Source organism: Mandrillus leucophaeus, unplaced genomic scaffold, assembly GCF_000951045.1.
Source record: "Mandrillus leucophaeus isolate KB7577 unplaced genomic scaffold, Mleu.le_1.0 Scaffold208, whole genome shotgun sequence".
NCBI classification, from domain to species: Eukaryota; Metazoa; Chordata; class Mammalia; order Primates; family Cercopithecidae; genus Mandrillus; species Mandrillus leucophaeus.
In genome coordinates this window covers 3,171,909-3,186,912 of record NW_012102121.1, presented here as the reverse complement: position 1 = coordinate 3,186,912, position 15,004 = coordinate 3,171,909, and the positions used below count along the sequence as shown (strand labels likewise).

The window sequence follows — 15,004 nt, the reverse complement described above, 5'->3', positions numbered from 1 at the left end:
TGACCTCGTGATCTGCCCACCTCAGCCTCCCAAAGTGCTAGGATTACAGGCATGAGCCACTGCACCCAGCCAGATTTGCCCTTTTAAGGCTATTATCTAGATCTTGTATGAGGGCTTCATTTTTTTTTCTTTTATCTTCTCTGTTTATCTTCAAATAGCCTGTCTTCAAGCTCACTAATTCTTTCTTCTGCTCGATCAATTCTACTATTAAAACACTCTGATGCATTCTTCAATATGTCAATTGTATTTTTCAACTCTAGAATTTCTGTTTCTTTTTAACTATTTCAGCCTCTTTGTTAAATTTACGTGATATAATTCTGAATTCCTTCTTTGTGTTATCTTGAATTTCTTTGCGTTTCCTCAAAACAGCTATTTTGAATTATCTGTCTGAAAGGTGACATATCTGTTTCTCCATGATTGGTCCCTGGTGCCTTATTTAGTTTGTTTGGTGAGGTCATGTTTTCCTGAATGGTCTTGATGCTTGTGGATGCTTGTTGGTGTCTGGGCATTGAAGAGATAGATATTAATTGTTTTTATAGTCTCTGTAGTCTGGTCTTCTTTTTACCTTTCTTGGGAAGGCTTTACAGGTATTTGAAAGGACTTGGGTGTTGTGATCTAAGCCATATCTGCATTACAGGGCACCCAAAACCCAGTAATGCTGCAGTTCTTGGAGATTGATAGAAGTATCACCTTGGTGGTCTTGAATAAATCTGGAAGAATTCTCTGGATTACCAGGCAGAAACTCTTGTTCTCTTTCTTTTCTCTCTAACAGATTTAGTCTATCTCTGTGCCAAGCCACCTAGAGCTGGGTGTGGAATGCCACAAGCAACTCTGAGGCTACTACCACTGGGACTGTGCTGGAGTCACACCTGAAGTCAGCACAGCACTGAGTCTCACCCAAGGCCTGCTGTGACCACTACCTGGCTACTGCCTATGTTCACTTCAAGCCCCAAGGTTCCACAATCAGCAGATGGTGAAGCCAGCCAGGCTTATGTCCTTTCCTTTAGTGCTGTGAATTTCCTCAGCCCCCAGCATGTCCAGAGATGCAGTCTGGGAGCCAGGGACTGAAGTCAAAAACCTTAGAAGTCTACCTGGTATTCTATCCTACTATGGCTGACCTGACCCTCAAACCATAAGACAAAGTCCTTCCCACTCTTCCCTCCCATTTCCACAGGCAGAGGAGCCAGTCCCCATGGCCACCATCAAAGATCTATGGAGGGTACTGCCAGGCTACTGCCAATGTTCACTTAAGGCCCAAGGGCTTAGTCAGCTTGTGTTGAATACTGTCAGTCTTGGGACTCACCCTTCAGGGAAGTGGGCTACCCTCTGGCTCAAGGCAGGTCCAGAAATGCCATCTAAGAGCCAAGGCTGGAATCAGGGGCACCAAGGGCCCACGTGCTGTTCTACCCCACTGTGGCTGAGCTGGTACCTAAGCTGTAAGACAAAGTCCTTTTTACCGTTCCCTATGCTTTTCCCAAGCAGAAGTCTCTCACCATAGTCACCATGGCTGGGAATGTGCTGGGTTTCACCTGAAGCCAGCACATCTAGATGCTGCCACTCTACAGTCTCACCCAAGGCTCATAATGTACTACCTGGGTACTGCTGCTGGTCCTTCAGGGCCCAAGGGCTCTTTAGTCAGCAGGTGATGACCCTGCCAGGACTGGGTCCTTCCCTTCAAGACAGCAGGTTCCCTTCTGGTCCAGGGTATATCTAGATATGCTGTCTGGGAGCTAGGGCCTAGAATAGGGGCCTCATGACTCTGTCCACTGCCCTATGGTACTGTGGTTGACCTGGTCTCCAATTTGCAAAACAAAGGCCTCTTTACTCTTCCATCTCCTCATGCAGAAGAAAGGAGTCACTTTTGTTACTGTAAGCTGTGCTGCCTGGGGTTGTGGGAGTGGTAGCATTAACATTACCTTCTCTGCTCTGGCTGGTGTTTCACTAGGTTGTGTGCACCTGCCCCCCCACCTCATGTCTACTGGCTCTGAGTTCAGTAAAGTATTATGGCTTGCCTAGGAATGGTAGTCTTTGTGGCCTAGACTGCCTTCAAGCTTATTTAGGACCCCAGAGCACTTTCGCCCAAGGTGGTAAGGCTTGACAAAACTGAAGTTCTGACTGCTGGGATGGGCGATTCCCTTCTGGCTAGGGTTGGTCTAAATGCTCCCTCTATGGGTGGGTGTCAGTGGAGTTCAACTTGGTTTTGCTTTCTGCTATGACAGAACAGCACTGAGTTCAATGCAGGGTTCCACAATTGCTGTGCTCTCCCTCCCCAAAGCTTACAAGTTCTTTGCACCATGCATGGCCACCAGGAGATGGGGGAATGGTGGCATCAGTAATTCAAGATTGTCTTCAATGCTTCTTTCAGTGATATGATGTTAAAACCAGGTATTGTGATTGTTCACCTCATTTTTGTTTCTTATGGAGGTACTTTTATATGTGGATAGTTGTTAAATTTGGTGTTTCTGTGGGGGTGTGGGGGGGTGATTAATAAAGACTTCTATTCAGCCATCTTGTTCCACCTGTGTTTTTGTGTTTTGTTGTTGTTTTTTATAGAGATGGGGTCTCGCTGTTTCCCAGGCTGCTCTCAAACTTCTGGGCTTGAACAATCCTCCTGTCTCGGCCTCCCAACCTGCTGGGATTACAGGTGTGGGCCATCACACCCATTTGAAGACATCCTGTTTTGAAGACAAGCCTAGGCTAAATGACCTAGCCTACTGTCTAATGATATATGTTGCTAATGTTGTCAAAAGCATATTTGCCCATGTTACCTTCCTGAATTCTTGACCATGATTGTCTTCCTCATTAAGAAACTAGGAAATGGAACTTTGATCAACTGCTGAAAACTACTTACTCAATAGTAGAAAGAGAAGTATAATGAATACTAGTTTTTGAGCTGAACGAACCTTCCTAATTTTCTAAAATCCCTTTTGCTAGATCCAAAGGATTTTGAAAAGGATCTGGGATGTTTCCCATAATAAAGAAGAAAAGGCAGTTCATAATTCAAATATTAATGATAAGAATATACAAAGAAAAGGTATTTTTTGAGTTTTCAGAGTCTAAACAATACAGTAAAAATAAATTGAAAAGTTATGAGATCAAGTGTAGGCATTACAGGAACTGTTCAGCTATGCAAAGAAGCTGTTTGAGAGAGGAAATTAATCTGTCTATATCTAGGAAGAATAAAGTCAGCTTATATCAGATAGCAGAAATTATTTATTAGTCTTCAACTTAAACATCTCTTATCAAAGCTGATTGTTATATATTGTAGTGCTTTTCAAATTTCACTTCTTAATAGAACACCCTCTATTTTTACAACTGAAATTATATAAAATAGATAAACATGAAGTTGTTCTTTTTAAAGCAAGAACTTCAAAATGAGGAGGCTAGAATAATATCCACTTGATCTCCCCTATTCCCACTGCACCAGACCTTAAGACTCCTCTAAGAAAAGAGTTTGAAAATCTTCAGTTTAAATTAGGTGTTTTATTAGTCTAAGTAAGGTTTTATTAAAGTGGTCATGAATAAAACTGATTATAAGAAAATAAAAATATGTCTTAATTTCTAAACTGGGTCCTTGATCCATTCTTGTACCACTAATCAAAGCATAATATCTTTTTAAATACTTTGTGACTATTCTTTCTAACAGAGGTATAAGCTAGACTCTCTTGTAACTTGTCTGTTCTTTTCTGCCTCAGATCTTAATCTCTGGGATCCTAAGACTGCTTGAGACTTTCAAACAGCTAAATTCTGAACTGGAAATGCCATTTCTTCTGTGAAAGGAAGGGAAGTATGTCTATTTGCAAAGAAACAAAGAAAAAAAAGTATTTAACTTACCCAGAGTACAAGGACATTCATGAGATGGTCTATCTGTGTTCGTTTAAAAGTGGACTTTCCACTGTTCTGCATTAATTTGGTGTCTGGCCCTAAATAAAACAGGAAGATACCAGATATTAGAATCACTGAACATACTCAGAGGCTCGGAATTGGTTGAACTGTATCTTTATGATAATCTAACCTAACCACTTTCCAATGCTAGAGGATAAAGTCCTAGAGAAGGGCTCACAGTTTTCAATAACTCAAAAAACGGAAAATTTTTTCTAAGGATAGTTCCAATGACTTCTTTAAAGTACACTCATGCAGATCCCTCTCTTTGTAGCTCCTCAGACAGTCTCAACTTTCATGGATGAGTTAAATTAGAAGAGGAGTCGCAAGCTTCTCTCTTATCACCATCTGGTTTATTTAGCTTAGGGAAAAAATTTTCTGATAAAGAGATCCCCATCATCTTTTGAGGAAGCCCACTGCTGGCTCAGGCTATATTGAAAGTTTCTAACTGGGAATGGAAGAAACAAAAAGGCAATGGCAGTGATTTCTTCTGAGGTGGAAGCAGGGAAGCTGAGACTCCTCTGGAGCTGAGAGACAGAGATTCCATGTTTCTTCACGACAGGGCAGATGGTACGCAGAAGTAAGGAGCTTTTAATGGCCAATGGGACTAGAGCTGGAAATTACTAACTTGAGCTATGGCTCCAGAGAAAATGTAAGAGGTTTAGAAGAAACTGTAAGCAGCAATTTTTCTGGCCTTTCGCCATCTGACCATTATTCCAACATGTGTTCTGATAAAGGACAGATAAAGGAATTTCATCAATGTTTACACACGGGGAGCTGGGACATCTCTGATATGTGGACAAACAGTGGGAGTGCAGAGCATAAGCTATGCCATTCTTTCCTCTTAAACATTCCTCAAAGGGCTTCAAGACATGAGAAGTTTGGCTTACAGCCTGGAAGCTACAGGTACCATATCTTCTAAGGGTCCTTAGACTGACTTGCCCGAGGCTTCAGGAAGAAGGTAGAAATCATCATAGAACTTGGACATCATGTAGCAGGAACAGCAACTCAATTCCATACAAATACCTCAAAATGCTTTTAGGTGGCATTAGTCTCTGCTCAGAGCTTCCCAAAGATACTACAATGTAACCAACCTTGGGAAAACTTAACTACATTTGTGCTGGTTGGCAGCCTCACTGTTACTGCTTTCAGGAAAGAAAAACATTTTGCTGAAAAATGAACTTTTTATGAGTGGCAATTGTGTGTGAGTAGTTGCTGAAGTATATACAGTGAAGAAAATAAGTCTAATTTAAGTCTTTTGAGTTTGGGAATTAGGTAGCCTCGTCATTGCCACTCTAAATCAAGAACCAATGAAAGAAGTTCCACCAGGGCCTCCCTAGACTCTTAAGCTTCTCCCTAGGGATTTGGTCTCATTAGTTTTCACAGAAGCAAGGAGTGTAGAAGACTCATGTCTAGGAGTAGATGCTCTAGAAGGGGAGCTCTGGGAATCTGAGTTGAATAATATTCACTGTGGTAAATCTTTCTTGATATTTCCTACTATGGTTGTTGTCACTGAGGGACTGGGGTAGCACAGAGGCTTCCTCCATTTTCCTGAACCACATCATAACCCAAGAAAATCTCTTACTAAATATAATGAATTGTGGTTCTAAATGACATCTCAAGAGGGGCCACTATTAATGATCCATATGTGACTTTTCTCTGGCATGAACTTTTTACATTATATTTTTCTCTGTAATAAGCATTGTATCCATCCTCTCTTCATGGGAATAGTTCACATGTATACTCTCCCCCTTCACGTGGTAATTCTATTGTACTTCCTCTGTATGTATACCCTCTCCTGTGTCCAGATCTGGTCAAAGAGACTCATGAGTGCCCTGTGGTTTTGGAACGCAATGCTTTCCTCTAACAAAGGTAGAACCGATATGTTGGAATTTCATTGCTTGGAAACAGAAGTCACTTTTTTCCCCCTCAGAAACAAGGTTTTTTTCCCACAAATCTCCCGTCCATCCATCCATCCATCCATCCATCCATCCATCCATCCATCCACCCACCCACCTATCTATCTCAAAGCCATAGTGTTCTGATATATATCCAAGTGTCATATCCATATCCTGAAAACTAAGTACCATAGCTCAGCCATGAATGGAATTTAGTCTGGGGGCCAAGGGAAACGCACCAGTGTAGATCACCAAGCCATAGCACCAGTCTGTATTCCTGATGATGCAGCCTCGGAGTAGCAGCTTGTCATGGTCCAGGAAGTAGTTTTTCCCTTTATAGGTCAGTATTCCTGAGAATCTGTCCAGTTTGTTATTGGGAGCCTCACATCTCACTTCTCCTGCAGAAAAATGAAGGTATAAGAGTTCTGCATCTGTAATCTTAGGCTTTTCCTAAGGACGGAAGGAGACTTAATAGAAAGGAGGAAATAAAATCCTTCTTTCAAAATACATACACATCTTTTTCCTAGCCTCTTTCAGTTACTGTGCATTTCTCACCAGCTCCTTCAAGAAAGGCAGACAAAGGTTTTCTCAGCACTAAAGAAGAATAACTCTGTATGTGACATGGATCATCCAGACAGAGAGAAAACCCCACATGATGGTGACATCAGTACTGCCAGATCATATGAGCTCCAAATCTGAAGAAACTCAAAAATGACTTAAAGCGAACCTAGTATTTTTTTCAAAATGGAAACAATTTGACCTTTTCCTGATTAGTAAAGTAAATATGCCCTTTGTAAGTGTTTAAGTAATACTAAAATGGTAAAGAAGGAAGTAAAATTCATTCAGTGTCTTGAGAAAAGTGCTATTTACCTTTTGAAGTACATCCTTCTATGTTTTTTCTATATAAGTACTCATAAACATACCCATGTTTCCAAAAACAGGTTTATGTTATATACAGCATGCAGTCTTTTATAAATTGTATTTTTCTTTTAATTACATGTTGTATTTTTTATTTTTCAATAAATATCAACTTGCATATTGTTGTAATAAGTTGTATAGAAATCACTATGGATGTAGCATACTTTATTTAACCAGTCCTCTACTGATGAAAATTTAGGTAGGAAAACCCATTTCCTAACTCACCATTAAAGGCAGACAGAAGCTCCAGGTGATCTTCCATGTCACTGGTAACTGAGATGGCCTGCTTCACTTTCAGGTTGGTTTCACTAGAGTAAAAGACAAGTGACCAGAGTACAGGACACAAACAGAACTGTTGCACAGGTGCAGTATCTCCTACTTTTTCATGGGGTTTTAGAAAATAGATGTTACCAGTAAAGCCTGGGCTTTGAGTCTGAGCTGTAAAAGTCACTCCCACTGCTCCTCTCTCAGTATTGAGGTGAGATGGCTCTTCAAGGAAGCTGAGTGTTAGCCATTCACTCCCATCTCTTTCCTCTGACTCCCTGCAACACACTGCCACTACTTGACTCATGAGATCTAGCTGGTCAGGTGCTCTAGAGGCTGAAGAAACATTGTAAATAACCTGGAGATAGTATCTGCTCCCTTCAAGAATAAGGAGTATGCCTGTAATCCCAGTACTTTGGGAGGCTGGGACGGGCGGATCACGAAGTCAGGAGATCAAAACCATCCTGGCTAACACGATGAAACCCCATCTCTACTAAAAATACAAAAAATTAGCTGGGTGTGGTGGCGGGCGCCTGTAGTCCCAGCTACTTGGGAGGCTGAGGCAGGAGAATGGCGTGAACCCAGGAGGTGGAGCTTGCAGTGAGCCAAGATTGCGCCACTGTACTCCAGCCTGGGCAACAGAGTGAGACTCCGTCTCAAAAAAACAAAAACAAAAACAAAATAAACAAACAACAAGGAGTTTGGCCAGGCATGGTCGCTCATGCCTGTGATCCTAGCACTTTGGCAGGCAGAAGTGGGAGGATCACTTGAGCTCAGGAGTTCAATGCCAGCCTGGACAACACAGTGAGACCCTGTCTCTATTTTTTAAATTAAATTAAAATTTTTAAAAAAGAATAAGGAGCAGATCCTGGTAAAAACTTGCACATACCTCCAAGGAAACATACTCCACACCTCATAAATATTTATGGGGCCCATGACAGGCTCTTAAGTAACTGCTTGCTGGAATGCATAGACAAAAAGAAAAATGGAATCCATGTTTCAAAAAATTGTGTGCATCAAGAAGTACAGTTGTAGGAATGAAGATCAATACAAAACTCCCAGGAGAAGCTTTCTGCAGATGGCTGTATCCTCTTAAGACCTTAGCTTTTGGATGTTAATAAATTTCTACCTTAAATCCTTTATAGAACATGGTATTTTATCAGTGAATAGATACTTTTATATTCAAAATTTTTCCCTTGGAAACTTTGAAACTGTACTCTGAAATGTTACAGTTTTGTTATCCTCTTTCCCGCTACTCAGCATTATAGAATATGGCCAGAGTGTCTCTAATTTAGAGATGGAGAATGTGGGGTTTATTTGCCCTATTCTGTGCCCAGTGAATGCTCAATTGTTCCTGTCAAGAGCTCAGTCTTAGACTTGAGGGTCCCAAGGATGTGGTGTCCATCTCTCTTATCTGGATATTTCTAGGCTCTCTGGCTCATATATTCAATATTCCATCTGAGAATAAAATTAATTCCCTGCCTAATGCTACCCCTCAGTGAGAGACCACTCTAAGCTGGCTAAATCATCTTAATGGAGCGTCAGCAGGGAACACTTACCCATCCAGGTCTGCTGTCTCTATGTATGTCAGACTATATGGCTCACTGCTAGAGAGTAATAGCATATCTGCCTGTGGTCAGAAAAGTCAAAGAAAGTCAGGAAAGCAGGAAGGTGGGCTCTTAACATTATAGTGTGACAAAAGCAGTCACTTTAGGAACAGATGTTCACCCTAAGCATTTTACAGACACTGATTTACTTTCTTTGTCTAGGATCTATCACTGCTATCATACACCCTCTCCCAAAGCTACTCACACTTTCCCTGTAACTAAAGTGAGAAATAGGCAAGGACAAGCTTCTTACTGCAAGAGCTATTGATTTCTGATGCAAAATGAGGCAACGAAGGTCATCAAAAGGAGTGGTAGCAGAAGTGCTCCAAGAGTCCCTGGTTACCCACTCAATCCAAAAAAGAACAAGTCACAGCCAAAAGAGGTACTCACCGTGACAGGTTGATTATTTTCTAGTTTTATTATATCTCCCACTTGAACATTCATCCATTTGTCCTCCTTCATCCTATAAGAAAATAACCTTTGAATATCTGCTCTGAGAATTTCCCCAAAGCTCTGCTTTGACAATCAAGATGATTTCCCCAACCTCCAAAAAAGGCTGAAAGGAATAAAGACAAGGCTCAAACTGGTCTGTGATGCATCCTTGCTGCAATCAAGAGTGGGACCCATTTCTCTTGACTTCAGGCTATAAGGGTTCTAAAGCCCTACAAACGTATCTGCAGACATACATGCACATACATTTATTTTATTTTTATTTTTATTTTTTTTAGCCAGGTGTGGTGGCTCATTCCTGTAATCCTAGCACTTTGGGAGGCTGAGTTGGGAGGACTGCTTGAGGCCAGCAGTTCAAGACCACCCGAGCAATACAGCAAGGCCCTTCCTCAAAAATATTAAAAAAAAAAAAAAAAAAAAAGGCTTTTAAAGTAAAATAATTCCAATGGTAAAGCGTGTAAAAGGAAAATATTAAAGTCTTCTCTGTTACCAGTCTTTAGTTTTGCTCCCCAAGGATAGCCACTGTTAATAATATTTTTATATTTATTTCTAGAAAATATCAATCCATGTAATCACATATAACACACATGTAAATCACATTTAAAAGTCACACACCAGATACATAATTTTCTGCACTTTGCATTTTTCATTTAACAGTCCATCTTGGAGAGCATTTATAGAAGATGTAGCTCATTCTTTTTGATAACTTAAATGTGTTCTATCATAAGGTCACATCAATTTTTTCTACTTTTGTTTTGTTTTGTTTTGAGACAGAGTCTCACTCTGTCTCCCAGGCTGGAGTACAGTGGCATGATCTCGGCTCACTGCACCCTCCGCCTCCCAGGTTCAAGCGATTCTTCTGCCTCAGCCTCCCGAATAACTGGGACTACAGGCTTGGGTCACTACGCCTGGCTAGTTTTTGTATTTTTAGTAGAGACGAGGTTTCACCATATTGGCCAGGCTGGTCTCAAACTCCTGACCTCATGATCCGCCTGCCTCGGCCTCCCAAAGTGCTGGGATTACAGGTGTGAGCCACTGCGCCCGGCCTTTATCTACTTATGTTAAAATTAGATTATCTTTGATCCTCACATCCCTACTTTCCATAAAAGGCAGCCTGGCAGTATGAGCAGATTCTACAATAATAGTGGTTTGCTGCCCTCCTCTTTTTTTTTTTTTTCCAACCTCAATTTCCCCAAATAAACAGGGTCCATAAATCCTTCCTCCCTGAGAAAAGACTAAGAAGAATGTACATATTGCCGCAAGCATTTTGGAAACATGAGCTATATCCTTGCAACAGTTATATTATACCAAGCACCCAAAGAGCGGGAAAAAGAGTCTACAGGACACTGTCTGTTTTGTCTCTGAATGCAGGATTGTTATCTTCAGGGCATGACATACATCACCACTTTGCCAGCTACGCATAGGCATGGGTATTCCTAGAACACCTTTCCTAAGAAGACAGCTGCTTTGAGGAGGGCCAACTTTTCCAAAAAAAGTCCTTTTATATAAATCCACTGTTTCTTTTAAATACTTTTCTGACAGTACTGTAGAGCAGTAGCTACAAGCCTTGGAGACAGACGTCTGGGTGTTTTGTCTTGACTTGACATTCACTATTACGCTGGCATTCTATCTTCCATGGTTGTCACCAGTAAAACATAAAGAGGAACAAGTGCTGTCACATTCTGGCTTCTCCTGGAGATATAAAAATTTATAATTTCTTACATAAGGAGCTGCCAAACTATTACCAGTTTGTTCCTGGACATTATAACAATCACGTGTCCCAGATTTGGGAGAGGTGAAGACATTCCTTACTGATTTAAAATACTTAATCTTGTAATCCAAAACAGTAAGCATGTTCTGAAGCTGTTCTTGCCCTGGGTTGGGGAAGGATTGCCAGTTTTAATAATCTAATAATTTGAATTTCAGTTTCTCCCACCAGAGGGACAAGAGATAAAGCCTTATGATTTTGAGAGTCAGTGAGTTAAAACTAAGAATTTCTCATAAAGTCAGGACCCTTGAAGGACAACACCATTAGTGAAAGAGCGATCTAAAAAAACATTGGCTCGCTGGCAAGAAAGTTTGTCTATCTTAGTCTGGAGGGTTGCGGGCGTTAGTGAGTGGAGGACTCTTCCCTGAAAATCTGTAACCTCATATTGGATGGGGCTCAAATTTATACTTCTTTCAAATTAGGTATCAGCAGGTAATACCCTTGAGTCAACTGGCAGAAACAAACACAAACCCTTATAAAGGGATACAACCTCACCTCCAGCCACACAGAATTCCCTTAAAGAAGGTTCTACTAACGATGTGTTTGTAAACAAAATTATTGAGAAATGAAAAATGACAAAAATTACAACTTATAAAACAGACAAACGTTTAAAATAGCAGCTCTGTTTAGACCCATGTGTTCTAGAAAAAGAAAGCTGTTTTCTGGAACGTAGACTATTTCCACAACCAACCTCACCTCTGCATATTAAACTAATCAGTTACTCGGTAGCTTACAGAGTCTAACCAGGGTCTTGTCTGTTAAATCCCACCTTAAAATCCCTCTATGAAAAATTCTTCAATAATCTTATAAAACCCAAGTGCTCAAGCTACTTGGGTGAGTTGATTTGACTAAATCCTTTTGGTCAGCAATTCTTAATATATTCAGTTTTGTCTTTTCTTTTCTTTTTATTTCTATTTCCCTTCTTTTCTTTTTAACTACAACTGACTTTTTTGGTGGTATCTTATGGGACATTTCAACAGGTCAAAACTCTTGAGGAAACAATCCATCATGAGTAAGAATCCGCAGACACAATATACAACAGGATTAGCTGCCCAAGCTCTTGAGATGATAGAATTATATGATAAATACTACAGCTATTGCGTGTTCGATAAGGCCACCATAATAAAGGCTGGACCTCAATCCTGAACTCCTTCAGGTTTGCACTTTCTTGCAATCATGCTTCTGCTCACACTGGTCCCTTTTCCTTTCACACAGTTCTACTTGTCGAATTCTTCCGCTTCCCTTAAGGCCTAGTACAAACACCACACCGCTTCCAGAAAGTCTTCCTTGATTCCTTTAACCAGTTATAATTGCTTATTTTTTATTAATTTCTATAGTAACTTTTTGTACCTCTTAGGACAGTCTTCATATTTTGCCTTACATAGGAATATGCCTTTCTTTTTCCATTCCTGCAACACTTTAGATAGCTATGACCAAACACTACAGCAGTGGGGCCAACTTCAATATTCTGTTTGGATTGCTAACAGAAAAGATGACCTGACCAAAGGCTATAGTAGAATGGACAAAAACCATGTCAGAATCCATTAATGTTCTAAAGACAGATGTTTCCATGCTAACTATCACACTAATAATATCACTTGCATAGTAATACCATAAAATATTGATGACTTTAATATATATTATTTTATTTCTATTTTCACAAGCACCCTCTAAGGTAGAGAATATTATTTCTATTTTATAGAAAAGAAAAATGAGGCCCACACCGTTATCTGAGGTGACATGACAAATTCAGGGCATGCTAGATCTAGAAACAAATTATTTCTCTGTCTGAGGTTCTTTTCAGTGTCCTGAACTAAGCCCAACCCTTTCTCAGGACTGATTCTACCTAAACTAGCTTCCCTAGAAGAACTTACTTGCCATTCACCAGTAACAGAACAGGCAGGTTGTTGACTCGATTGTCACTTTGATGCCTCTTCTAAAATCACACAAGAAAATGTTCAAGAAATAGACCTATAACAAACTGCATATGGAAGATTAACATTTTGAAATATTACACAATGTAGTTCTCTTCTTTGTAATTCTCCTTTTCTCCCATCCCAAGCCCTTCTTTCCTTAAAACCAGGCCAAGAGGTTGATTATCTCTGGGAAGCTGGGAAGAGAGGGCAGGAAAAGAATCCAGGGAGAAGAAAGAGGCAAAATCTTGGTTTTAAATATCAAAAGCAAAAAACCTGGGGGAATGAGAATAACATATCAAAAGTTGCAGAGGACACAATTCAAATGATGCGCAGGGCTACAGAATCCCATGTGCCTGGGTAGGTGCGGGGAAAGCTGAGTATTCTCAAGCAGACTCCTACCTTACCTCCAACCATGGCCGACATACAAAGACTTCTATAGTGGCTGAGGAAAGAGGCCAATATTTAAAGACCAAATAGAAGGGAAACAAATAGAGGCTATGTCCTGATGCCAGGATTCACATAAATCTCTTCCTTCCAGTTGAGATTACTCCCTGAGTAAAGGGTAGGACTGGGAGTGGGGCAGAGAGAATCCTGAATTTGTCAGAATTCAAAATTGTCCAGATATTTATCATAAAGAGACTGAATTCTAAACCAGAAGTAACTGGGTTACAGTGAATTGGCAAATTAATTTTTGGTTCTCATTGGAGAGAGTTAAGATGGGGTATGCATTTGGTTATAAGCTAAACTGAGTTCAGTTATAGAGAAATAAAGTTATATTTTTATACATCAAAGTTGTGACTGAAAGGTAAACCACAACATGCTAATCCTGGGTTTATAGAGATAAAGTGCTGAGGAAACAAGGTGTTCTCAAACTAGGCTAAAAATCTATTCTGGCAAAATCAGAAAGACCCTCTTAGGGAAACTGCAAGCAGGTCTATAGGACTGGCTTTCCAAATCCCACTAGTAGGCATGGTACTGGGTCCTTACTCTTACCCCTCTATGCTAGGCCTGCTGTAAGAGGCAAAGAGGAAGCCATGCAGCACTCACTGTCAGCTAGTTTCTCTTTCAAGGCCGGGACAGAGGGTTCCTAGCTGTGCACACTTAATAGAATTGAAAGTTGGAAAGGAAAATAGAGTTGCAGAGGAGACAGGAAATGTGGAGACATAACAAGAAAGAGAAAGAATAGGAGAGATGAAGCAGGGGCAGATGGATGAAGGGATAGGGAATATAGAGTGGGAGGAGGAGCAGAGGAAAAACGATGAGAACAAAGCTAGAAAAAACTAAGAGAGGAGTAAAGAAAGAGTAGGGTATTAAAGATGGAAGGAGGCTTGGGAGAGGGGCTAAAAGTGGTGGTAGTAGGAAGACAGAGAAAGACCTTGTTTTGCCCTTTTCTGGCCATACATAGACCACCAATCTTGGGCCTAAAGGTACTGCATATTACTCTGGGATGGATAAGGAAAGGAGAAAGGAAAATATCTCTTTCCATTCAGGGTTTCTTGTTAGCACTAGGTAGTTCTGGGAAGCCCTTCATGCCCACAATCTGACTAGGTGCAGTGAGGAACTAGAGGCCGAGGAAGCCACTTCACCAGATCGTCGATGGCATCTTTCACGGCTGTTATGGACAGCACCACCATCAGGGGTGTCATAGTTGTATACCATGTCAAGGAGGAGATCTGGGGAATCAACTAAGAGAGGGAAAGGGAGAGAATCTTGGGTCAGAAAACTCAAAGGATAATATATTCCCCCCTGCCACCACATCCCTCACCCTCAACATCATTTTCACCTCCATTTGTTCATACAAATTCCAACTATCCTAGTTGCTTTCCACTGTTGTATCTTTCATATAATCCCCCAAATATAAGCAAACATTTCCCAAGGGAGGAGAAAAGAATAAAAGGCTCTAAGTTGCTACCTATCTATACTGAACCCCACAACCTTTGTGTTGATGGCAAAGAGTCATTTCTCCTTTGACAGTGAAAAGTAATGGGTGTGGAGAGTGGGTAAGAGTAGGTACAGAAAAACTACATGCTCTCCCACACCCTTCAGTACAAGGAGGAGTGAGATGATCTGTCCCTCTCTCCCAATTTGGGCCTACCCTGCCCTGCTTCCTGTTCTTATGCTGGCACTCATATTCTAAACCATCCTAAACCTTCTTTAGCACTCCCACATGTTGATTTTATGTCAGGGAGGCTGGGACAAGAAGGAGGAATAGAGTTGGAGTTGTGGTTGGGGTGAAGAATCTGTAGCCCCCTATGGTCATGCTGAACTGTGGCAATGCAGCCATGATGAGGAGCTCCCCTT

General features: G+C 40.9%; 1 protein-coding gene across 1 annotated transcript in view; it reads right to left on the bottom strand.

Moving 5' to 3' along the window:
• Nucleotides 1-15,004, bottom strand: part of LOC105539700 (phospholipid-transporting ATPase FetA-like) — a 113,340-nt gene that overhangs the window by 54,027 nt on the left and 44,309 nt on the right. The window contains exons 6-11 of the mRNA XM_011980109.1: nt 12,662-12,723; nt 8,960-9,032; nt 8,522-8,592; nt 6,924-7,006; nt 6,020-6,178; nt 3,835-3,923 (exon numbers count right to left, since the gene is read on the bottom strand). Of these exons, the coding sequence (XP_011835499.1) occupies nt 3,835-3,923; nt 6,020-6,178; nt 6,924-7,006; nt 8,522-8,592; nt 8,960-9,032; nt 12,662-12,723 (537 nt within the window). The remainder of the gene's footprint in view (nt 1-3,834; nt 3,924-6,019; nt 6,179-6,923; nt 7,007-8,521; nt 8,593-8,959; nt 9,033-12,661; nt 12,724-15,004) is intronic.